The 26491-nt window shown below is 42.6% G+C and overlaps 1 protein-coding gene across 1 annotated transcript in view; it reads left to right on the top strand.

Annotated features, from left to right (window-relative positions):
- Window positions 1-26491, top strand: part of NTSR1 (neurotensin receptor 1) — a gene marked incomplete at both ends in the record, with an annotated part of 49299 nt that overhangs the window by 19865 nt on the left and 2943 nt on the right. Inside the window, one exon of the mRNA XM_082065496.1 lies at window positions 16517-16718. Coding sequence (XP_081921622.1) covers window positions 16517-16718 — 202 coding nt within the window. The remainder of the gene's footprint in view (window positions 1-16516; window positions 16719-26491) is intronic.

Here is a 26491-nt window from a genome sequence, read left to right as displayed (position 1 = left end):
TTGTCCTTCTCATGCCTGGTTCTTCATGGCAAGTGAATCTGGAAGGACTTCAATTTATTGTTGTGGCATTGAATTCAGTCCTAACGGTTGACCATAGGGAGCATGACTCCACCAAGTAATTACATTTTTCAGTATTTTTGGCAGAAGCAGACATGAAATTGGCACTCCAGGTGCTTTATACCCCTCCTCACATCTTCATAACTTGGAGGGTTCATTTTCTAAGGCCACACTCAGACCCCAAATGAAAGGTCACCCCTCTGATACTTCAGGGCTCCACTGAGAGAAGTTTCCTTTTAACTGGAAGTGGTAAACAATATTAGAAGTGTGTCTGTCATCCATCATGAGGCATGATTTTGTAGGCATAGAAAACATCTTTTATTAAAATAATGAACTGAACTGAACTGAACTGAACTGAACTGAACTGAACTGAACTGAAAAACAAACAAGCAAACACAAGAACTTGGTGGGTTCCTGGGCTACCAGGTCCTTCTTTGGTCTCAGGCAGGAGCAGACACCTCAGTTATGGACCAGAAAATCAAATTTGAACATAACTTGCCTGTTAACAGGCCAGCAAGTGGGACTCAGTTTGGTCCCTGTGACGCAAAGACGCTGACACAAGAGAAGGACCGTAACACCCTTGGGTGCCTGGCAGCTGGAGAGGTATTAATAATAATATGTCAATATATGTATCAATATATATTACAATACATGTATTAATGATATATGATATGATATGATATGATATGATATGATATGATACATATTAATAATATGTGTCAATACACGTATTAATAATACCTATTGTCCCTGGGGTGGGGTGAGCTGGGGACATCCTGGTGTGCCCCCAAAGCAGTATATGTCATGGTCTGTCTCATGTTATCTAAAGCATTGACAGTGGCTCATCTCAGAAGGAGGTTCTTATGCTTAAAATACATTCCTTGGTTTAAAGGTAGGAGAGGGTCGCTGTGGATCTTGGGGGTTTGTCAGCCTTTTGCAAACAGAAATGTTTCTGAGAAGTGAATAGTAATATTGCTGGTTCTCAGTCTCTGCCTCATTGTTGAAGGGAGAAAAAGGACAGGAGAAATTAATTGCAATTGAAAGGTATCAGATATTAAAAGAATTAAGAAGTCGTCAGTCACTGAAATGAGGAGAATGTTTCATTAGAAAGCTAATTTGCTCTTTATTGAGACTGATATGTGCAGGTCCCTTCCTGGCAGGATCCATCAGCTTTTGGCTGCGAGGCTCTGAGTGGAGCCAGCCCTCTCCTCTATGGATGGGCTGATCCTGCCTCTCTTCCCCCCCCCACCTTCTCAGGAAATCCTGGAGAAAAATAGAGTCTCTTTAAAGCAATTTGAGACAGAAATCAGCCACCAGATAGACAGCAAGGGCAGGGACTGGAGCATCTCACCTCTCCTGCTTCCCACCCGGGGTTTCTGGAGCGATTGCCTGGGGAGGTGGTTTCACCAACCTTCCCTCATTTCATGCAGTAAAGGACATGACACATGCTAAAAGAATAGTGGTGCCATCCAATAACTTCTATGTAAAAGCAGTTTTTTGCAAATAGACATAAGGAAAACGATCACAGGATGATTTCACTGTCAGATTTTCTTCAACAGCAGCATCAAACAGAAATGTGATGCATTAGTTCACTGTTGGGATAGCAAAGCCAGATGTTCCTCGTGCTCCAAAGAAATGGTGTTTCATTTCTCTGTGCTTGTTCTGAAAACAGTTTTGAGTAGTGAATTAAAAATTAAAAAAAAATAATAAAGGCTCTATTCTTGGCTATGAATATTTATGACAATATTGGACTTGCAAATCTAAGGTAATTTAAATGTCAAAACTGGTGTAAAGTCTCTCCTTTGGAGGATAAGTCAGAGAAAATTAATCTTGATTACAAGTCACAACATTGGGAAATTAGCATCTTAGGGCATTAGCGATAAACACTTCTGTACATATCCTTTTTATGTCATGTATTTTACAAAAATGAGAATCAATTTTCATTAAAAAAATAGCCCCTTAATTAGCCAGTTAGGTAATTAACAGGGAAATCCTGGTTGCATTCATGACACTGTGATTATTTCATCTTGCTAAATCATCTCCTCTTTTGCCAGGACTCCAGAACTGTCTCCAGAACTGTTCAGAGAGGAATGTTTTCTACCTGAGACTGAGTCACGTCTGAGACGCCTGCCTTAGTGATAAAAACAGCAATTTTTGCACTGAAAGTCTTGGGCTTAAAAAAAGGAAATTATTTTAGTTAACGCATAGAAAAGGCCAGTGTAAGCAAGTGCCAGAAACACCAGCTGCAACGTCTCTGTGTGCACAGGATGATGTTACCAACAGCTACACTCAGATCCCTGAACGGGACCATGAGTTACTGAGATAAACCTGCAGGGACTGAACTCCTGACTCTTCCATTGCAGGAGTCAGGGCACTGGAGGCTGGTTTCTGCTCCCAGCTTCTAGGTCAAGGTTTTCAGCCGTTTCCCTACAGACCCTTGCAGTTTTGAGAAAGGTGAATCTGAAAAACAACCCTACTGTTAACAGGCTGCAAATTGCTATACAGGAGTTTGAAATGCCACGGGGAAATAGAGATTTTTCTAAACCTGCAATCAGAATCTTAATTTAAGGAATAGCAATTTATATCTTTGCAGGCAGCCGCGGCTCCGTGCAGAATCCAAGGGGTTAGTTAACCAAGCACCTCAGACTTGCCTCATCTGTCAGATTTTAGCCAATCTCAAATGGTAGCTACATCCAGACACTTTGAGGTAAGGTCCAAAAAAATTTATAATGGAAAAGAAGCCACCCCACAGACACATCTTCCCCATGCCAGTCCGGCTGGCTGTATTCTGCCTTAATGCAAAGTAGGTTACATAAAGACTGTATTCAGTAATGATTCCTCAGCAGCTACACTAGAAACAAATCTGACATTTGGCCTGTTAGTCTCATTTGCAGCCTGATCCAATAGTATTTGGTTCCATATGTTCATTTTGCATTTAAAAAAAAAAATAATCAATTTTGGGAACTGCAAATACAATCGGGACTTGTCTTTGCTGTGGTTTGCAGTAGAAAGCCTTGAGTTTCTTGATATATTTTGCCTTAAGATAATTTTCTGAAAGACCGTGTGGATCTGGGGTTACAGTGACCTTCCAGCTGCCCAGTTGGGCTTTGGTCCTGCAGCTCACTGGGAGCTGACCTGTTCAATGGCTTTTAATTGGCCAACACTTTATGACCAGGGAAGGATGGTTCTCATTCTGTTTCCCTGTCTATGCTAGATTTAGGATTTCTCTCTCTGCTGTCACCTTTCCTTGCTCATCACTTGAGCCAATGTGTCCTTCCACACTGTCCCTACTGTATGTGTATTTACCTGCTGATTCACCTTCACGGTTTTGAGAGGCAGCTGCTCAGCACCCTGGAACCAGGAGATCCTCTGAGCTCCTTGGAGACACCAGGTCTCTCTGCAGCCTTTCTGTTTGTTTCCTCTGCCTGGCAAAATGGCTCTTCTCCAAAATCGTGCCCCCTCCCACCTCCTCAGGTTGACACCTGTAATTCTACAGTGAGAGCAGCAGAGTGCATTGTATTACTGTAAAAATATTAAAAAGGCCCTTTTAAGCAGTCTGCAAGTCTGTGTATGAATAATCACCCCTGTTTCTCTTAGGGAGCTCATGGTTTCCCATACAATAATGTTTTAAGACCCAAGGTGATGTCTCCACAGCAGCCCTCAGTGCCCGTTGCAGCACAGGTAGACCCATCTCAGCCAGCCTTAATGTCTCTTCTTGTGGAAGTGACACTGGCCGTGGATGGAGATGTTCAGGATGACTGTGTCCACCTAGGAACTTCTTGCAGCAGCTGCTCTTGTCCCTGAAATCCCCACTATTGCCACGCTGAGCTAACCAAGCTGTTGCTCATTGCTCAGCTCTCATGCTCCACTGTGGCTCCAGCTCCTGGCTGGGTCAACTCTTCCATCCATCTTGCAAGGAGAATGACCTGTCTCAAAGCTTTAGACATGGAAATTGCTCAATCAAATGTAGGTGCACCATTGCGCTCAGTTCTCAAGCCTCCTTTTAAAAAAATAGCTCTGAGCATCTCCAGCTATCATGCCCTTATTTTTGTCCCTGTCTGCATTTATCTGAGCCATTTGTATTAATATTTCATCCTTATAACACAGAAAAGAAAAAAATAAAAGATACACACATCAACTGAGAATTAATGGGCTTTTTTTCCACCCTCTGGATAGATTTCTTCCCTTTCCTATTCCAGCAGTTCATATCCTCAACTCTCCATCTCTTGCTGTAAATACCCTCAGCAATGGGTGGACTAAGCAAATGTGCTGAGGAACCCGCAGTGCTGTGGAAAAACCAACAGCCACACTCAGATCACAGTCTGAAAAGAAGGTAGACTGCAATATAACAATATAATGACACATCTGGTGATTAAAGCTGCCCAACAAAGACAGACATACAAACACGCTCCCACTCACGCTGGGAACATGAGAGGACCAAAGCACTCCCACTTCACACTGTATCCCTATTTTTGTCCCACTGGCATTCAGCTTACAAACGGGGGGATGAAATATAATTAATGGAAGACACATAGCTAGTGTGTGATAAAGGAAGAAAGACAAATGTTGTTTTGTGTTAGATTTATACCTTGCCCACAGTAAGAATGAAAAAACCAAAAGGATTTGGCCAGCATAAGAGAGGTGTTCTGTGAAATAAATATGCGCTTTACTCTTTCAAAAATAGAAAACTGCCTGGCTGTGACTGATATTTTCTCAGGTTCAGTAAGATCATAAAGAACCTGAGACTTCCATGAATAGTCCCGTGATGATAAATCAGTAAAACAAATCTATAAATAAAAATGTTCTTCTTGATTTGCCATGGTCATACTGCTCAAGCGCAGCAGAAGGAGATAATTTTAGTCTTCTTCAACACACTACCTAGCCAACACTTTTTCTTGGTAGCTCGTCCAATCACCCTGATTAAGAGATGCATAGTCTGGTCTCTCAGAGCAGCAGGAGAGAGATTCCAGAGAGATGAGCACACGCTCAGCGCTACTTGACCTTGCTTATTGTCAAGAGGTCAGCTCCATTTCCGAAGCAGAACATCTTGAAGGAGAGATGGAGATCTCTCCAGCCCACTCAAAGCCTGATGAGAAGAGGGACAGGTACCACCTCCTGGAAAGGGCTGACATGGAAATAGGGACTTCAAGGGGGCCTCACAGCATTAAGTTACTCAAGAGAAAGCCAAAACCTCGTGCTGCCAAATGTCACTGCTGTACCAAGGTTTTTACGTCCATCAGATATTAGACTAGGAGAGGTGCCGGTTGCTGCCCCTGGCTGTGGGGCATTACTTTAGACTGCAATTAATCTGTGTAAACCGGAAAAAAAATTAAGACCTAAGATCCGCACTGCCACAGCTTAATAATGCAACTTGAGAAGGAACTGTAGAATTTTCTCTATAAACGGAGGAATGTTCCAAACTTCAGCTTTAAAGTTCAGACCCCCAGAGAGATTGTTAGATTTTAATTGCTACCTTAATCAACATTTATTAGTGCTAACCAAAGCTCCTCATGGATGTAAAATTCAACCCATTTGTCAACTACTAATTATTTTAAGCAGTCAAGCTGTTATTTTACCAGCTATGTTATTGTGACTTTTCAGCATATGTGAAATATTGCAATTACCTTCATAAAATTTGATCCTGAAACAATTCAACAGATAAATCATTCTTTGCCATGATCTCACTTGTCTCTCTAGACATCTATAATACCTCTTACCCTCTTTCACCTCCACCTCACCTGGCAGAATGTGCAAAACCAGAATCAGGTCCAATGCGCTTTTCAGTAGGAGAACGATTTGTTCTTTCCATTTGTAGTGGTTTGGTTTGTGGTGGGTTTTTGTTTGTTTTTTTTGATTATTTTTTTTTAAATTAACACTCGTATGTCCTGTCATCATCCAACAGAGTGTGGGAAGAAAGCAAGCACAAGCACCACTTGATTTAACTGTTTGCTGCTCTTCACAGTTAGAAATCTTTGCTTATGGTACTCCCATGCTTATGCTTTTTGCTTTATTTTATTCCTAAAACACTGACTAGCGCTAGTCTGCTCCTGGTGACTTTGTACCTGTGTAGGCAAAGCCATCTGCTTTGATTACCAGGACTCAAATGATTCAATATTACCAGAACAAGAAAAGCTGAGGAATAATTGACTGTCACCATTGTCTGATTCTTTTCTCTTTTTTTGACATGCTCTGTGAGAGAATATCCAAGCATAATAGTCTCATTCATTACAACAACTATCCCAAGCATGAATTGAAGAAGTATGGAATAACAAGTAGATGTTAGAAAAGCAAGGATCTGGGTATGGGCTCGCAAAATCAGTTGCTGCGATTTATTTGCATGGCAAATGCACCCTTGTTAAGGCTGCGGTGGCTGCCACCCCTTCCCCCCACCCAGACTGCAAAACCCACACATGGGGAGCAGGAGCATCAGGTGGTTGCAGTTGTGGCATAGAAAAGAGAACAATTTTCCTGGTTTTGACAAGGACATCGTTAGCCACCCTCAGCATAGAGAATCAACCCACAGCAGGGGAAGCACCAAGTCATGGAGGGACTGTCTTTGTGTGAATATCCACCACGTGGACCTCCAAGGTTTATGCAATGCCCAATGGACAAGGAGATAGGCAAGAGGATAGACACAAAATAACTGCAAAATCTGGATTAGGATTACTCAGATGTCAGGAGCATTAGGGACTGTATGAACATTTATTAAATTATTTAGAGGGCTGACAAGCAGCAGAACTGGAGAAAATGAAATATGTTGTGATAGGCAATGGGCAATATCCCTTTGGCAAAAAACAAGTAGGAAGCAAAATACCAGCAGATAGCGAGAACTGAAATCCAACTGCAACGACAAATTATTTAAGCATATTTCCAACCTGTCATTTGAAGCTGAAATATTATTTCCCCTTCAGTAGAATACATCTGCTGGGGAGCGTGAGGGGGATATAGTAAAGGAGACCTGCATGTTCAAAAGAGAAAATCAAGAACATTATTCATTGAGTTTTTGTTCAACCAAAAATACTGCCCCAAATAGTGTTATGGATAACTAAATCTGAGGAACAAAGCTGAGACCAGTAAACTGACAGCACACAAATTGACTTTATTCTTGTTTGCAAGCAAAATTGGGTAAATTAAATTAATTTACCTTGTAGTTCAGTGTTCCCAATCTCAGGAAATTAAGAAGGAGGATTTCCTGAAGGAGGGAGAGGGGAAGATTTGAAGCTTTCAGGTTAATGATGACATGATAGATGAACATCACTGTGCTCTGTCACTTCTTCCTTCCTCCCTCACCAGACAGAGATGGGGAGGCAACTGCCATCCTGGGCCAGAACCCTTCCATTTTATCTCCCAGATATCCCACTTAAATCAATAGCAGGAGGCCCTGGATTAACTGAAGTGAGATGTATGAGTCCCCCAAACCCATCTTCATCAAGTGTAATCCTAGTGAGGATTTGCGGTCTTTTTTGTTTGGGGTTGGGACGCTTTTAAACTGTTTTGCTCTTTCATTTTTCTAAATAAACAATCTTTTATCCTTCAGTTTTATTGAGTGATAAAGCTGAATTACATGATGTACAACAAGACATTCTGCAACACACAGTGGCAAACATTAAGAGATGGTTTGCTGGCATTTAGCAAGATAATGAAGAGCTCTGAGGTCTCCAGGGAGTTTGATACTTAGGTATTACCCTTGCGTACAATTAGGAATAAGAAGCTTTATATCCAACACTTACGTATGAATCATACCTTTTTGCTATTGCTTATGATAAATCTGGAAATACTTTAGGTCACAGGATTGTAACTATGCATAGAAATGAGGTTAAATGATCTTTTCAGGTATCCAGTCAAGCTCAGGAATGCCATCATTATTCAGTGCTCTGACATCTTTGCCAACCCATCATGAGCAAGAGCCCCATTTAAGTTGTTCTGCATCAGATGTTGTTTTTTATGAACAAATGATTTCTCCAGGGAGGGAGATTTATGAATGGGAAAGCTGGTGGAATGTTTTTTGCAATATAGATATGATGGATTTTTTTGTCACTATGCAATTTATTTCCATCTGTTCTGTATCTGATTAACTCCTGCAGAGTATGTGATTAACTTAACTTCTTGAGATCATTAACTGCTCTGCATTCCCATTATAGTTCATCAGTGTGGGACCACACACAGGCTTGAAAGTGTTACACATTGGTTATTCTTAATATCTTAATCCACACTGACTGGTCGTTCTCTCATGATGGCAGCGGATCTAAAGAGACAAGGCGCGTTACCAGGAAAACATCACTACTCTGGAGCAAACACAAGACACTAATGAAAATGGAGTTTAAGCTGATCCTCCTCATCTAGAGCTAAATTAAGTTATTTGGAAGAGTTTGTGTCTGATGTGAGCCAGTTGGAGGCAACACTGGGGGCATCCAGCCAGCCCAGGGAGGAGAGAACCACTATCCTCTGAGTGGTTCTGGCCATGACCACGTTTGTGTTTCGCAGTAGGTTGCACAAACTTGCACATCTCAAAGTACCGTACAGACTGCAAACAGTGCATGCTGTCACCATAAGCCTTGTAGTAAAATGCGTTTTCTTCTGGTATAAATATCTACCGATACAAAACCCGAAACATCTTAATAGAAGCAAGCAGCCAGAGCTCATGCACAAGTCTTGTGCATTTTCCTCTGACTTGTCTTTTGAGGGGTTTTCCTGTAGCAATTAGGGCCATTAAATGGATGTGTCAGTAACAGAGACTCACATGTCCTTGCCATGCAATTAATTATCAGTCTCATTAATGTTAATGGATACTGGGAAGTAGAGTCATGGGGACAGGACCTGGTCCAGTCACTTGGGAGCATCCATCTGATAGTTTATCTTCAGACTTGTGTGCTCTCTTTCTTCAACTAAGCAACACTACCTGCAGCTCCCTGTTCCCAGACCCCATCAAAAACAAGTAGAAAGCTGAGACTCCTGCAGGGGTCTAAAATGCACGGGTTTAGCCAATCCAGGCTCCTGTGGCTGGGGCCAGCTGAGTTATTTAATCAGAGGTGGATTGGGAAAGATGTGCCTGTGTTTGAGGGCTTCCTCTTTTTTTCTTTCCTCCTAAATAACACACATTTGATGTCCTGCTTATCTCTATGTTTAGATCAGGCTCACATATGCATCACTGCTCTGACTGCCAGATATTTAGCTGCTCCCTGCCTCCCATCCCTTGTCCCCATGCAGCTGTGTCCTGGCTTCAAGGTTTGCATCTGTAATTCGTAGCTGATCGTAGCATTTTAACATCAGATACCTGTGCCTGTGAGCAATGTTTCACATCACCGTAACCTTTATTGGAAATGCCTGGGTTTGTTATTTAACACTTTTGAAAAGGCTTTGCTGGGGCAAACTGAGGGTGCTCCTCAGTCTCTCTGGTCTGCACTTACAGCTCCCAGAGGTGAATAAGAGAGGTGTTTGGAATGAGACTACAGCAGGATGTGTAGGATCCTTACTCACCTATAGCTGGATAGAAGAGGTACAGAGATAATGGCGTGATAACAACCAGAGAATTTTGTGGCCATTTCTCAGAATGTTTTAAAGAGAAAATATTACTTGGGGTTTGGTATCTTTTCTTTCATTATTCATTAAGTTAACGATGACATATAATGTCCTATCACCTGGACCTCCATCAGATATTTGCATCCTGCTCCTGGTTCTGAGGCCAAGGAAGCATCGCTTCACCCAACTGCTGAAGCCCCAGGAGGTGAAGGGATGCTGCAGGGATGCAGGATCCAACCATACCCACATGCAACACCAAGTGAGCCTGCCTGGGGCAGCCAGTGCTACCCACCCACATCATCAGCCCCTGGCCAGGGGTGACAGCTGTGTCACACCATATCACACCATGTCACACTGTCAGGGCTGCTTGAGATAGCAGGCAGCAGAAATACAACCTGACAGGTGAACCTGCCCGAGTTAAAACCGGTAATTTATAGAGATCGAGCTCCTGCTCGAGCACCTTGTTAGAGCTCCAGATCTACACACAGGCTTCAGCACTTGGCCCTGTTCCTATTTATCCAGGATTTGTGTTCTCACACCAGGATGCACTCACTCGAGATAAGGGCCGGTGCTGTATCCTGCAGAATGGGTCACCACTAGTGCTGGACACACACTCGAGCATTTCAGATTCTTTAGTTTATTCTCTTACTTCCATACTCTTTTAAGCTTCCACCTGCAGATTTAATTTAGATATTTATTAAATGAATGATCTGAGAGAGGAAAGATTGGAAAGCTTTTCTATCAAAATCTAGTGCTAATATACTCTGAAATTAATAAAATTGCTCACGAATTTCCAGAAGAGCTGGATTCCCTTCCTAGGCTGTGATTTTTCAGCTTTCTCATTCCTCACTGTACCAGATAGTGGCTACAAAAGCAGTTGTTGTTTTCTTCCATCACTCACAAAGGCAGAGCTCTCCTGCCCTGTTGTATCTAACGAATGGCATTTAGCTGATAACCGCGAGATACTTGGCATGGAAATTCGGAAAGCTATGCAAAGATGTGGTTTAATTAGATGGTAATTTATTTACTGGGGGGAAAAATCCCTTTGTTTTTTTCATCAGACACATCCTGTGAATATCAAACACGAGTGCCATTGCCAAATGCTCCCTTTGGCATCCCAGCACCGTGTGCCTGTCCCCTTCCTGATTGGTCTTCCACAGTTGGCTGTGTCCAGGAATGCTGGATTCTGTGCTCATTAAAGGCTGAAATTTTCCACTGGGTGCTTAAAAAAATGCTAATTCCGGCCACTGAGATAACTGGTAATTTTGTAAAGTACATTTAGTCGAAAAAGATTTTTTGGCAGCCAAACGTTGATGTAGCAGAATGTGCTTTTCTGATTGACATATGCTAACAATACTGCCTCCACAGTCAGGGGGAGGATAATTTACTTTTCATTTCCATTGGAAATTAGGTGAACCAGAATGTGGTAGATTGTTACATCCCAGCTATGTGGTTTCATTGATTTGCTCAAAACCACAAATCAAATGATACCTTGCATCCACAGACCTCTCCATCATCACTTCCAGGAAAACAGCAAAGACAAATATCCTCCTGAGATAGTTTTCAGCTTTTTTGGGCTTTCTCAACCATTTCCCCAGATGTGCCCTCAAGGGGTGGCTGGACCAGGGGAGAGTCTCTGCAAAGAGAAATCCTCCCCAGCAGAAATCGGAAAGGCTGACAGCCATTTCACAGCGTTTCACAGCTGGCAGACAAGTGTTCTGTGGGGAAATGGAGTATGAGAGCAGTTTAGAAAGTCCAGGTGAGATTTTACCTGCTCAGCATCACCCACACTTCTCTCCATTTTAATTGTCCTTCTCACATCCCTAAAGAGAAAGGGGGTAAAATTGCTCTGAGCATCCAGCTTACTGCTGGAAGGGGCCATGTCTCTGGGGATGTGGTGCTGACAGAGACCGAGAAGTTGGTTCTGCCGTCACCTCATTTATTGGGCAATGGGGGAAGAGCTCCAGTGTCTGCCACAAAATCACTGTCACAACCCAGAGCTAGAATTGTCCCTAAATCTCCGTTGCCCCCCATGTCCCCTCCGAGGGTCTTGTTCCTGCTGACAGGGGATCCTGGCATGTCACGCTTCATTTGCTTTGTGCAACTTCATTCACTTATTTAGAAAAAAAGGCTGTTTTATGGGAAAACACAAGATGCAAGTTCAAAAATCTTTTGTGATCTCAGTAAAGAAACATTTTCTTATCAAAACTCTTTCAGTGACAATATTATGAATAGTTCTAGTTCTCGGCTTTTTTATCACAAATACTTCCAGTGGAGGTGTTTAACTTGCTACTGTTTCTCCAGGAAGAGCCTCTAGCCTAGTTTTTTACGTTTAACCACATAAGTGTTCCAAGGTCTCGTAAAGCATCTACAAACACTCATTAACAGTCTGAACCCCTTCAAATTCGTGTGCTGATGGACCATGGGAACAGTCAGCTGCAGGTGGCTCAGGTGACTGAGTTTTGCTGGGAGGGAAAAGTGACCTTTAAGTGCCTGTAACATATAATATTGCCCATATTTCAAATACATGTAAGACAAAAGTCTGAGCTTTAGGAGGGATGGAAAAGCCTTCTTCATCTAAAGTGGCCTGTGAGTCTGTGTTCCTCCAGAAGTCAACTTGGAGCACAAAAGAATAAACCTTTGCAAAACTCTTTTTACAGGACTCGTTTAAGCCCTCTGGGGAGTCCCTCCGTGAAGTTACATACTCATCTTCTCCATCACCTTTGCGAGTGAGCTGATGTCTGCTTTTAGTGGTAACCCAGGGAAACCACAGCAGCCAAATAATTTGAGGGACTACTTGGTAAAAGCAAATCACGTCAGCAGGAAGCTCAGCAGAGCCAGGGGAGCAGTTTTCAATAGAAAATATTTAGGAAGAGTCACAAACCCAAGTGCTCGCTTCTGCTTTTGTGTCACTTCATTTTGCTCATCCCTTCCCCTGTGTCTCTCCTACACTCCTGTTTGGAAGGAAGAAGAAAACTCACATCACAATGAATTCCCTAGTCTCATGCAAAGTCTGATTTTTGTTGAGCTGACCAAGAGAGTCTGACAGCTGGTTTTTTTCCCTTCCAGAAATGTGACTTAATTTCCATTTTTCTTCTCATGAGCTTATGAAGACCTATTTTTTTTTTGCTCTGTCTTCTGTGTCCTGCAAAACCCTGTATCATTTTAATGCTTCATGTTTTGGCTGGAATCAAAATTCCCTTTGGCAACAGAGGGCTTAGAGAAAGGCTGTGTCATTAGAGAGTCAGAGGGGTTGGGTGCCTTTGCAGGGCAGGTGCCCCACAGCTACTAAGACGGGGCTGGGAAGGTCGGTGTCACCCCCTTGGGGACCATGCAGGTGTTGTACCCCTGAGGACTGGCTGAGTCAGAGCGAGTGTCACTGTCATGTCTTTTCATCCATTGAGTGATCAGATAGCTCGGCTGTGTCTTCATGGGGACAGGGTCTAGGTACAGGTTTCTGCTGGGGGCTCACCCGCAGCTGAAATTCATGTCATTACCATAAGGGAAGGTCATTGTTCTGCAGTAGACAAAACATAATTTGATCCTGAGGACTAATCCCATCCCACAGTTGCTGGTGTTTGAACGGCTTTTAGAACTGCACTGATTACAGGAGTGACGGCAGCATGGAAGTGGGTTAGTGTTTCATGCTCTCCTGCCAGTGGCAAACATTGTAGGATTGGATTTTCTTCCTTTTTTTTTTTTTTTTTTTTAAATGAGGATTTAACGCGCAGCCACAGGATTTGTGGTGTCAGTTTTTTTTACTCTAGAGAGCAGCCAGTGCTAAGCCTTTCCATGCCCAGCTTTGTACTTCTGCACCATGCTCGTGTTGCACATCGCTGCCTGTCATGGTGCTGAGCAGAAACCTTGGGTCTGGTGGGTTCACACTGATGCAAACACATCACTTTTCCTGGAGTGAAGAATCAAACTGAACCACATTTGGTGACGGCAGAGATATGGCCATACCGCTCTGCTTGTGCATCCAAACAACCCTGAATACAGAATTAGTTTAGATCCAGTATCATGTGAGCTGTCATTTCCATGATGAGTCAAAATAAAGGCCAAGACTTTCAGGTCAAAAAAGAACCTGGACATGGTCTAAATCCTCTCACCCATGACCAGAGCAATCTCTAAAGGTATATAAGGACGCAAAGGCTTCCACAGGTGTTCAGCTGCAGCCACTTTAGTCCCACTGCTATTAGGAGTTTCAGTGCTGTAAAAAATCCCATTAAACACTTATACAAATCTTCCTGCTCCTGAAGGCCTTTGAATGTGCAGTCTTGGGGCCCTGGACCAGCTCCTCTTGCAGGAGGTGGGAAAATCTCCACTGTTTGAGGCATCAGCTCCAGCAGTGTGTAAAGTCACCTGGAAATGAAGTGTTACTGCACCAACGTGCACAGTGCGCTGGAATCTGGACTCACATAACCCAGCAAGCAGCTCGCCAGAAAAAAACGAGGGTTTGCAGGAGGGGAATTAGCTTTTCTAGTCTTTATGGTCCTTGAGAGTTTGTGTTTGCAATTAATTCTTTCCACAAATTAAAACCTTCTGCCTCTGGGGAAAGTATTGATTTTTTTTGAACTATATGAGAGTTTTGATACAAATCAAGACATGGAAAAAATCTTTAAATATAGCCTTTCTTAGAAAGCATGCAATTTCCACACTTTTAATGCAGCAATTCATAAAAGTGAAAGTCGATGCTATTCTATACAATTTCCCACACTCTTTGAAGACCTACCAATATAGTTATGGAATGAATCAAGGCTTTAAAGAAAGCTCAGAAAAGACTTTTTGAGTTCTGCGTAATTATATTAGGCAAGACTAATTTACAGGTAGGGCAAAGGTTTTGAATGAAAGCCAATAAACTCTGAAGCTCAGGTGACAAAGCATTTCCAGAGTGAAAATGTTTCCTTTTGCTGATGTGCAAACATTTTTCAGCAGTAGGAAAGAAGGAAATTCAGCAACTAAACCGTAGAAACCTGAGTGGGGAACTACAGGGCTCATTTCTTAGTCTGATCCAGTAAATATGAGCAAATATTTCACCCCTGTGTGCACCAACGCAGCCCAGCTGCATCGTGAAGGTTAAATAAAAGAAGCATGTTCTTTACAAGCACAAATGACTCTGTCAATGAAACTACATCATTTTGGACCAGCTGAGAACTTGGTCCCTACTTCTTAATGATCCTTCTTTGTGTCTTGAAGCGACTCCAAAAGATAAAACTCTTCTTTATATGCAGGTGGCTGTGAGATGTGTTATCTTTTAGAAGCTTAGAAAACTGCTATGTATTTAACAAAGGAGGCCCTTAACAGTTTGCATTGATGGGGTGTATCTAAGAACGTCCTCAGTCCACAGAGGAGCTCTATTATTATCAACTAGCATAAATGAGAGATGATGTTGTCACCATGTGGGTTGCGAGAGACAAAACCCAGCTGGTACTTTTGCTAAACGTGTGGAGCTCTGAAGAAGCACAAAGCTGTATAGTGACTTGATCCATCTAAAGATAACTTTGACAACAGCAACACTACCTATCTTCACTAAAAGGGAAGTTGTAACTTTCTCAAAATTATGAACAAAGAAACTTAAGTTCTTCTGATTGCCAATGAACCTGCTCCCCATGTGCTTATGTGTTTTTTTTGTGTTTTTTTTCAATGGATCCTGTGTAGCATCCTGAGGGTGTGGTTGGATTTTTTCTCCATCTTTCCATTCATCTCTGGCATTTCTGGATCCCTCCAGAGCAAAGAAACCACACACCTGCACTAGTAGATACTGGGTGTCTCCATCCCAGCAGACAGAGCACCCAGTTGTAGATGAGGCTTCCCTGGTTCCACAGTTTGCAGAGAGACATGGGGTTGGCTTGGGGTGCAGGGTTGGTTCTGTATTCTAGAGCGCCGAGGTGTAAGACATGTGGCTGTCTGGGGAAGAAGTTAATGGCCTTGTAGCCCTACCACAGGGCAAAGTCCCTCTTGGTTTTAGTAGTTGCTTCCACAGAGATTTGTAGCACACAGTTTAGTACTTGTTAATATTTTGAGATTTTAAAACTTGAAAGGGCTTTTAATTTATCCCACACTCATCTCAGTGATGTTCTGAGCATCGTCCTGAGCTGGGCAGCAGAGAGGACAAGCCCCAAGCATCACCATCCCACCACAGCAGCCTGGCCACAGACACACAGGCAAACCCTGTGTGCCTCGATTTCCCTGGGTGGCCGTTTCTTGAGCTCAGTTCCAGCAGGGTTTTTAGACAGCCCCTAAGGCCCTCACAAAGCCTTCCTGCATTAATTTGACACAAAGAGTGACTTCCACTTGATTCAATCACTGCTTAATTTTATCTTCCATTTAATTTTATCAAAACTGTAGTAATCAAATAATTTGTACTAAAAACATTACAACTTCCACTTGTTTATTCTGATCAATTTTAATCCTTTCAGGCACAAGGTTTATTGGATAATTTGATTATAAGATAACAAAACACTCATTAAATCTACAAGGAAAGGACGGAACACACACACACACAAAAAAAGAGTAAGTTAAAAAAATCCTAAGGATGGCTCATGAAAAAGAAAAAATACAATAACATACTGTTATTTAGAAGTCATGCTATGCACCATGAAAGCTAAGAAGGATCCTGCTGTTCACAAGATGAAAAGATCAATGGCCTGTTTCAGTTGAGACGTTTATGGCAATGAACTGCACTGAAAAGGGGAAGACAACATAATTGGATGCGAATGAATTTGCCCTCTTTGAATGTTGACCCATGTGAATGAATATATGTCAGTGGTTTTTGATTTTTCCCTCTGTGCAATAAGCCTTCAAAAGCCAGTAGAGTAAGAGAAGGGAAGAGATTTCCACTGTGGGCTGTTTCTCTGCTGCTTTGAGAAAATAAACCACAATCTCCTGCTCTGCTGACCCTTCCCATCCCTTGACTGTGCCACATCTCTCCTCCCCACAGGCCAACACTTTCATCTCCTTCGTGTTCCCCATGGTCGTCATTTCGGTGCTCAACACCATCATCGCCAACCAGCTCATGGTCATGTTCAAGCAAGCAGCCCAGGAGAACCAGGTCTGCACCATTGGTGGGCAGCAGACGATGCTCAGCATGTCCATGGAGCCCAGCCGTGTGCAAGCCTTGAAGCACGGCGTCAGGGTCCTGCGTAAGTACTCACATCTTTTGGCATGGAATGGGCTAGAGATGTCCAAATAAATACGATTTGAAGAGTAGTAGGTTGAAATTGGTAAATACTTTCACCCAAAACGTATCTTAAATGAAAATTAACTCTCTTTGGAAACATGAAGTGTCCCCAGATGCCTTGACATTTGCCAAAGTTGCCCAATTCTTGTCTCAAAGCCCCAGACTTCATTAAATAAATTTCTTTGTTCTCTTGGTGTCTTTCCTTCTCCACCTATTTCTTGCTGAGTCACCAAAAGTTTTCTAGGGAATTTTACTATCTATTTTCCACTATTTTCTTTTTCTCCCAGAGTCACTTTTCTGAGTCCTAATCTTCCCTTAAAGGATTATAGAAACAAAACAGAACACATAGGAAAAGGAAGCTAAAGAGATATTTGTGCATTGTTTAATTAATTGTGCTCAATGGAGGAGAAGCTGATAAATGAAAATTTCAAATTTAAGGAAAAAAAACATATTTCGTGCTCTGTGAAATATAAACAACATGATATCATCAAGTTTTTCTTTTCTATTTCTGGCCGGCTCCAGCCTGAGCTTCCAAACAACCACATTTAGGGTAATCGCAAAAAACATTTTTGTCTTTTCTTGTTGATATATAGAGCTAGAGAACAGACCTGCTCACACACAGACTCTCTGAAAAAGGCAAAGTAGCCCAGTATTTTAATGACCCAGTCACCACCAACTTAAGCCTTGCATATCTTGCTTTATTCCCTTTTCTGCAGAGCTTTGGTTCAGAAAAAGTTTAAATAAAACATCTTTCAACCAGGAATTGAGATGTGCTGCAAAATTCTAGATGGCTCAATTAAATAAGCTGAGGAGAAGAGCAAAGAATCTGGTAGCTTAAACTGACAGACGATAAAGCAAAAACTCCTCAAAAATAGTACCCCAAAAAATCTAATAAAGTGTGTCAGTGCTGGTTACAAACTATGAGAGTCCTCATGCACATTAGATGGTGAGCGTTTGTTAGCAGAAAGCTTTCTGACCCCTGATTTCATGGCAAAGCTCCAGGCAGCTGAAGTGCTTTGGCCAAGGCCACTTTTTCAACAAGTGAGGAAATCCCCAGAGAAGGCACCAAGAACCCCCATGAGATTTTTCCCGTGTTTTTTCACTAGGGATGCACCCACACTGCACACTGTGCCCATGCCATAGCCAAGTCACTGTACGCATCCCGGCTTCGGACACCGTGCTGGGAGATGCCTACTGAGAAAAAGGAGGAAAAAAAAAACAGAAGACATTAAATTCCCCATATCTTGTTGAGCTTTGGTTATTTACTCTGCCTGCACCCTGGTTAACCATCATCCAGAGCCTTGCTTCAGTGTTGAGCCTGCAAGGACAGGGTCACGCACGTCCCTCAGTTCCCCACTATCTCTTTCTGGTTCTGGATGCTTCTCCCTGCTGCCAATAAGTGAGAAGATGCCTTTTCTCACTTTTACAACAACATCTCGCACCTCTCTCTGTCCTTTTAGTATTGTGTACTCTATCAACATAAAGAGAGGAGACCTAAATTTACTCCTGCTGTTCCTTGTGCATTGCTTGGCAGTGGTGGACAAGCATCTCTGACCAACAGGTGCATGTTTTCTCTGAGATAATGAAAACCAGCCCTTCTTTCTCCAAACAATAAGCATAACCTTCTTCTCCAGGCATTTTTTTGCTTTTGTTATGTGCTACAAAAGCTGAAAAAAGTTAGCAAAAGTGAGGGCTTCAGCCTGAAGCTTGAAATGATGTAAAAGCAGGTTAAACGTGGCTCCACAACCAGCACAGATATTAAGGTTCATCTCTGCTTTGCCACCCTGGCAGCAGGACTGAGCTCCTTCCCTGCTGGGAAGACAGTGAGAGAGCAGCCACTTTCTCCCTTTCTGGGCTGAGGAAGATCAAATAAATAAGAAATCCACCATCAATTTGCCTGTGATTCACCACAGCACGCAGAAAGGCTTTTTTTTATCTGGCAGGTGTGAGCAAAATCCTGCTTCACTTCATTTTTCAGATGCACTTGATTACTGGAGCTGCTTGATTCACATTTACTTTTGTCACGTGTTCCCTGCAACTTCTTTTTTTTTAATAAACCAGGCTTCTGAGATGTCTGAAAAGTAGCAAAAAATAAACAATGATGCACGTGGTTTATCCTGGGATCCATGGCAGCCAAAACCATGTACACAACCCAGGCTAGTTTATGGAAGAGAATGAGAAAAGAAAAATGACACTTATTCTCCACAAATAAAACTGTTGGCAAAAAAAATCAAGGCTTCATGGGTGTTAAAGTATTTTCCATTTCCAAAAGTGAACTTCAGCCTTGATTTTGTTTTAAGGGTGAAAAGTTTCAGAACTTGTAAAACTAGTGCTCAGAAAAGAAATTTGTGCAGTTTATGGTGTGCAGAGCTGTTGGATGAGATCAGAGCAGCAAACACATTTCTTCCTTTCTCCAGATCTATTGAGATTATGTATTTATTTACATTGAAATAGGAGCTAAAAGTGGTCAGGCTAATAGCTTCATTCAAAACAACCACAACATCATTTTCCTCCCCTTTGGTAGCATTTATGTGTTTTCTTGGCTCTGCCTGACTTTGGTCATGTACAAATTAATTAAGGTGATTAGGACCAAGGAATGTGTCAGCCCTGCTGCCTGGGAGCCAGCTCGTTATTTCATTAAGCATCTGATTTCTGATTGTAATTCCCTCTCTGGTCTCAACATTCATCAGGTGAGAGGATCCAAATTCAGAGAGTTGGAGGTGCTGGCAGCTTCTCAGCTCTTTTGTGAGGATAATGGGGCAATGTCTGCACCAGTGCTGCCACTAAAAATACCTCCCACTGAGATATTTCATACGCTCCTTCATCCACCCAATATTCCTGCAATTTCTCCAGTTATAAACCACCTCATTTTTTTTGTTATTATTCCTTGGCTATATTGTAGTGCTTGGAAACTGAGTCTTTTGGGCACTGTGTGATGCTTCATGAAGGGTCAATATTCTCTGACTGTACAACCTGATACGCCAGTCACTTGATAACATCCCAAATAAATCTTAAACACACGGGTGCACAAATGCACCCTTGAGAACAAGGAGCCTTCAGCAGGTAAAACCTCATGTACGCTGCCCAGACCATTGCATATCCAGATATAGAGCAAGAGAAGGAAAGATTTCTGGAATGGCACAGCTGATAACAATGTTGAGACAAATTAATGGGCATGAAGGGGAGGCTTTGAGTGTCTGTGGGTGGACATTGGTTAAGCCTATTAAAATGTGATCAGTTCCAGGTAGCATTTGCTCCCTTACAGAAGCTGCTTAGTGAACACAATTATAAAGCACTTAGAGAGGTTTAACCAATTAAAAATCTATCCTTCAGTCTCCCACAGCTGGCTGGGTGATGCCTCTGTAAGTTGATTTTTAGGAGATGAAGTCAAACCACATTTTTTTACTGAACATCTAAGAATTTTAAAATTATTATTTCAGAGTCTCTATATTTCTTCAAGTAATACTAAAAAAATGCCAAGTATTAATGAAGAATCCATGCAGCCCACATTTCATCAACTTGTGTATGAATATTCTCTTTTCTGAACAAATGTTTTGAAGAGTTCATTCATTTCTTTTCACTGATGTTCCAAGTCTGAGCTATCCATTTGAGGAGGAAAATACTGCTATGAGATTTAATGTAACTATCCCACGAACAGGAATAACAAATAATGGCAAATACTTTGCAGCCACAATACACGGAGGAGCACCAGTCTCAAAATCTGCTCCTTAAGCAGTTGTATTTTGTAATTCCTGTATTCTAAGGAAATCAGATTTGTCTGATCGTTAATAAAAAGTCTGAGCAACTGCAAGTGGAGTTCAGCAAAACCCCTGTGATATTAAGCGTGATTGGAAGCTGAGTTTAACGGCTGAAGTGACACACTGAAATTCAGAAGGATAAATTAGTTCTGTAATGGTTGTATATATTTCCCAGAGATGTTTGTATGTGTAGCTTTACTCTCCAGCCTGCCAAGTAACATGAAGAGAGCAGTACGGGGCCATTTTATAAACCACGGCTGTACCTCTTGGGACACAGAAACTCTTTTTTTCCTCTCCCAAGACGTGTCCCTTCGCTGGCACTGCAGCTTGGGCTGGCAAGACATTTCTGCTGGGATTCAGGATCTACTGCCTGCATCTCTGAAGACAACTTTAGAGCCCAACAAGCAGATTTTCCAGGTGTTAAATCCCGTCCATATGAGTGTTTAAAATGTTAACTGATGTGTTTTTAAATACAAAGTCTGGCCAGGGCCTTAGTCAGTGCAGAAGCATGAAGCAAATACAGCCCCAGGGTCCCTCTGGTGAGCAGAAACTGTTCAGGGAGGAATAAAGGACACATGAAACTCGAAACTGGAGAAGAAAGAAGAAAGGGGCTGCAGAGAATGCCAGTTCAGATTAGACCTGATCTTACCAAATAGAAAGAGCCTTGAACCTGGTGAGGAGAAGACGGGAACCCTTTTCCATCCTTCAAATGGGAATTTTATTTTCCTTCTTCCTCCTTCTCCTCCAAACACCCAGACATCCCTGGGTGGAATGGCACAAATGAAGCTTAAATGGTATGAAGCAATTTCTTTCTTTTCCCCAAAATTATCTTAGAAGGAAACTGGGCAAGACTCCCTGGTTTGCACTGTCATCAGGGACATGCTGTTTGGACCCTGTTCTTGGGACAGCTCTTAACCTTCATTTTCTGCCTTGCTCCTATGGATGAAATGAGTGCCAGTGTATGATTTAATCACCAGCATGAGCAGGGGCAAGAATTCATATCCATTTTCAAATCTGTCAGCTGAAGCCACTGAAAATCAGGATTGGAGAATATAGTCTAGAGTACAATACATTGGGTTTGCATGCCAAAAGGTTTTCTGTCTCGCTTCCATTAACAAAGAAGTATTTAGGGGAACATGGCTCCTTTCATGCAAGATAGTATCTTCTACCCCTTAATCCAAAAACGAAACAATCCTTCTGCGGTAGGAAAAAAAAGAAGGAAAATGATACAGAAAAATAGAACGCGGAGCTCTGGCTGCTGAGAATGGAAATTAAGGAGTCAAATCTAATGTTTACACTGCTCAGTAACATGTGCAAGAGCACAGGGGGACTGTATCCAGCAAACGCTGAGCATTTTCAGTGATGCCTAAAGGAGCTGAGGGCTCCCCAGGACCATTGCTATTCTTAGTTTCTCCTCCTTTGCTCTCCTGAGTACTACTGGTGCATACTGGTGGTCCCCCATCTCTGCTGGTTGATATCGACTTTTATGGAAATCTTTTCTTCTGCAGCCTTGTGACCCAAATACCAGCATAAGCAGTTTTAATTTTACTAGGCTCATCCCCATCCTCGCAGCTGCCACAATCCCTCGTTTGGGGGCCTGATAGTATAAATATTGCCCACAACCTGTCAGGTAGTGCATCATGTTAGAATAAACAGCTCCCCGGGGTTGAACTAGGCAGTGCCAGCTCCATCTACACTTGGCCCAGCTTTTACCATCTCTCATATCAAATGGTACAGTGACACCCACTTCCCTTTGTGAGAGATTCTCTTTGACTAAATAAGCACATAAAACCCAAGAGCTTTGAATACACGAGGAATTTTTCTCCAGAAATCAGCATTAATGCAAATCCCTGACATGAGTCCCATAACACTGTCGTATACGTTACTAGTACCAGCTGGAGTGTGTATTTCTTGGGCAGAGCTGGAGACACCATCACCAATGAGATGAAATGCAGAAAAAGCTGCGAGATGTTATTCAGATGGGTCAGTACTGACCCAAGCAGCTCCTGCCTTTGCTTAGAAATTACAACATGATGCTCCCCAGCTGTATGTATTTCTTCTCCCTTTGAAATACAGTGAAAAAGAAATAAATTGGCCAAAATCATCTAAATGAAGCTATCAAGGGAGGCTGGATCTGAGCTTCTCTGCAGGCACCAGTGGAGGTGGCTGGAAGAGGGAGCAGCATCTCTTTTCTTGCTCTCCTGGAGAGACAGGAGGAGAGGACAGAGGGACACCCTTACCTGGGGCCATCCTGGAGGGGACAGGAGAGGCAAAGCCAGGAGGAAGACAACAGCCAAGTGCTTTGGGCTGCAGCAGCTCCCTGGGTCCCAAGTGAGTTGGCAGCAGCAGCACATTCCCCATCACCCCCCCTGCCCTGAGTCACACGGAGCCTCTAATGGCCCCAGAAGAGGGATGGAGGGCTGAAAATCAAATGTGTCTCCCATGCTCAGTTAAACCAGCCACCATGAACTCACTGTGGTCTTTTTGCACATTATGTATTGCTCCATGCTCATGCTAACCCAACGTGAGCTTTTCGAGATGCTGGCCCTGGAGAGGGACTGTCTCCCATCTTCAGCCACAGGATACACACAAAGGTAAAATCAAATACTCAGTTCAGTCTAATATAATTTAACTTCCAGTATTGCTTCCACATCCAGTTTAGCCTGAAAATCAAAATTGGCACAGTTTAAATCTTCTTTTGCACAATGAAAAAGATGTCACTCAAAATTTATGTTTCCTTCTGCAGCACTTCCTTCTGAGATGAGTAAACAAGGGCTCATTCTCTGCCTTTCCTCCTGCGTCTCTCCCTTTTTTCCTTGGGCTGCAGTTCAAATGGGCAGAGAATAGCACCATTATAAGACAAAATAGAAAGCCATAGGATGCAATAATTCAGGTTTTAATGTGTGTTTACATTGGGAGTTTGATTTAGGGAGATGCAGCTCAGCGGAAGGATCATTTTCCAGTCGGCTTGCTCAGGTCCCTTCTCTGCTCCCCAGCCCTGGGCTGATCCATGGGTTTAGCACCTCATTTTCTCAAATGTGGGAAATATCAGAAGTTTATGGAGCAGGCCTGCTCCTATTAAGACCACACTGAATTAATTAGAAGTGGGGGATGTATCTGGTTTATTTTTAGTTCAAAAAATAGAGGCAGGAAATCTCCAGTCTCACAAACACCATCCTGGATGGTCACCCCCAACACACATTGGATCTAATCCTTCCTCTGCTGTGCTCAGCTCCACCAGGCTGACCTGCTCCATTTTGCACCAACAAAGAAACCCCTCTGTTAAGCCTTAAGATGGTGGAGAACAGGCTTAAGAGCCAATAACAATAACAAAAATAATTTTGGCAGCCACTTTGCCCATCACATGTTTTACAACTCACCTGTTTTGATAAGCATGAGCTCAGAGAGACAGAATACAGCAGCAAAAGCCACCAGGTATCTGGGAGAAAAGGGCATTTTTACCCTGTGTTAGATGAAAGTTAATACATCCCCACATTTCAAATCTATCTCTGGGGAGGGGACCCAAGAGGGCAGGATTGTCACCCTAAATCTGCTTCATCCCTTGTATGATAAAACTGAAACATAGGGATTAAGGGTGACAAATACAGGTCAGGGTCTCCTAATCTGCGTGGCAGGGGCTGGCAGCACAGAAACGCTCAGCGTGTTATCCAGCTGGGATTTCAAAATCAGACCATAAGTGTCTCCAATGCACTTAGCTGTGTGTTTAATAGAGTTTTAATTGCAGAGTGATTGCATGTGATATTATAGAATTACCAGAGATTACTTAATTGACTATTGGTTTGCTGAGGTTAAACAGGTATTTCTCTCAATACGTGTTTTCGCTGCTATAGATCCCTGCCTCTGTATTACTTGGCACAGCATTTTCTGAGCAACAGAAGTAGAGATCTTCCACCAGGAGAAAACCACTTTCATTTAACGTGTTGGTAAATTTAACAGGCAGATGTGTGAGACACTTAAAATTGGCTGTAGAAAGAATCCAGATCCTGCTGTTCTTAAAAAGCTGCATTCAGGGGTAAGCAGCTGGAAAGTGCCGGTGTTTGGAGGTTTCTGCAAAAATTATGATGTGCACAAATGAACTTGTGTTGGAAACCATTTGGAAAGCTGTTTTCACAGCCTGAAAATCCAGCTAATCCTGCACAGGCACTGGGAAAGCAGATGGACAGGAGCTGTGACGTTGGCTCCTTCCCATTGGCCCAAGGCTGATGGATGGAGAGGAAGAGACTGGAGAAAATCACTTCTCCTGTAGCCCCTGGAGGCATCTCCTGGGGGATCATGGGTGGAGTGCTCCATGCAGGGCAAACCAAATGTCCGTCCAACAGAGAAAATAATTTCTAGAGGTGGCCAAATACAGGTGCCCAGAAATGTGAAAGAGCAAAGCTGGCATCCAGCACTGCCCCCGAGATCCCCAGTGGATCTCCTCACTTCTCCCGTGCCACATGTCATTTCTGAGCTGTCCCCATCAAAGTCCCAACAAAGGTCCTCAGGGCAGGATCTGACACAGGTCAAATTCATTCACTTGATGGCATCTGAAGAGCCACAGGCCATCTAGTGATGAATTACATCTGCAATCACAATAACCATATAGCAGCCAAAGATATTCAGATTGAAATAATTAATTCACTTGGACAAGAAAATAAAAACAGACTCTCTAGCCTTTTTTCCAAAACTTGTCCCTTCAGCTGCCTAAAACTTGATCAAATAAATTATTTTTGCAGCATTCCTGGAAGATGTTCTCATACATCATGCAGTCTGATGCTAAAAGAATATAACTACTTCCATTGTTAGTTATGTGTTTAAGAACGGAGATAGCATATGGAGTGGAAGTAAAGCTGTGAGTATAGAGCTGGACACCAGGAATTATTTAATTTCTGTACAAATTAGGCAGTGACTCCACTAGTGATGACACCCACAAAAATAGGGCACAGACACTTCCCTCCCCACTTTGTCACCGAAGCCTCCCCTGTGCCTCTTGGCTGAGAAACGGTGATGGGGAGATGCAACCACAGCCAGACTTGCTACTCCTGGACTTTGTTTTTCAAGGAAAAACACATCTTCTGCAGATCTCCTCCATGAGCTATGGCATAGTCCCTGCGGGATGACAGCATCTGGGTTTGGGACATATCCACATAAATATTTTCAATCCCAAAGCAGAAGGAAAAGCAGCTTTTGCCTCCACATGCCAAATCCGCATTGCACTGGTGGTGCGTAGCTCTGTAAAAGAGCTTTACTGCTCCCTAGCCCTTTACAGGTCACATAAAGGACAAGAGTGATGCGGCCCTTATTCTCTGTAGAGCAAATTTGGGATAAAAAATTAACATAATTATTTTATTTAGCCTTGATTTTCTTCTTGTCTTTTATTGTGTTATGTTTTAACTGAGATTTCTTTATTTCCTGCTAGGATTCTGCCAGAATCCTGTCTTTTCATACAGAGGTAGAAATGCATATTACAAAAGGAAACAAATCTTTCTCTTGATTGCCTGTTATATCTAGTCCTTAATCTAAATTGACAAACATGTTCTACCAGCAGCACTTTAATCCTTCAGAGTTGTTGCATTTTATTTTCCTTTGTTTGATATCCCTCGGCAGGAATCTGGAAAGGAAAAAAAATGTATTGCCTTTCTCTGCTTACCCTTGTATTATTCATTTTTATTATGGTAATATCCAGACCCAAATGTCTTGTAATCACTGTCTCAGGTATTGCACAAACGCAGAACAAAAGGATGAGTCTTGATTCCAGAAAGCAGCTCCCGAGGCTGTTTAATGATCCCCAGCGCTGCAGGGACTGCAGCCAGTGGCTCCTTGTAACAAAGTAATGGGATTATAGTGTCCCTGGCTCCTTGTCTACCTGGATGAAAAACACACACTAATGGTCTCTGCAAGTACTTTGGACAAAATACCCAATGCCACAAGGGCATGAAACACAAGGACGGATGCAAATACAATTTTATTTTCGCCA

This window comes from Streptopelia decaocto (assembly GCF_964273445.1).
Source record: "Streptopelia decaocto genome assembly, chromosome: 14".
NCBI classification, from domain to species: domain Eukaryota; kingdom Metazoa; phylum Chordata; class Aves; order Columbiformes; family Columbidae; genus Streptopelia; species Streptopelia decaocto.
This window is presented reverse-complemented; position numbering and strand designations above follow the sequence as displayed.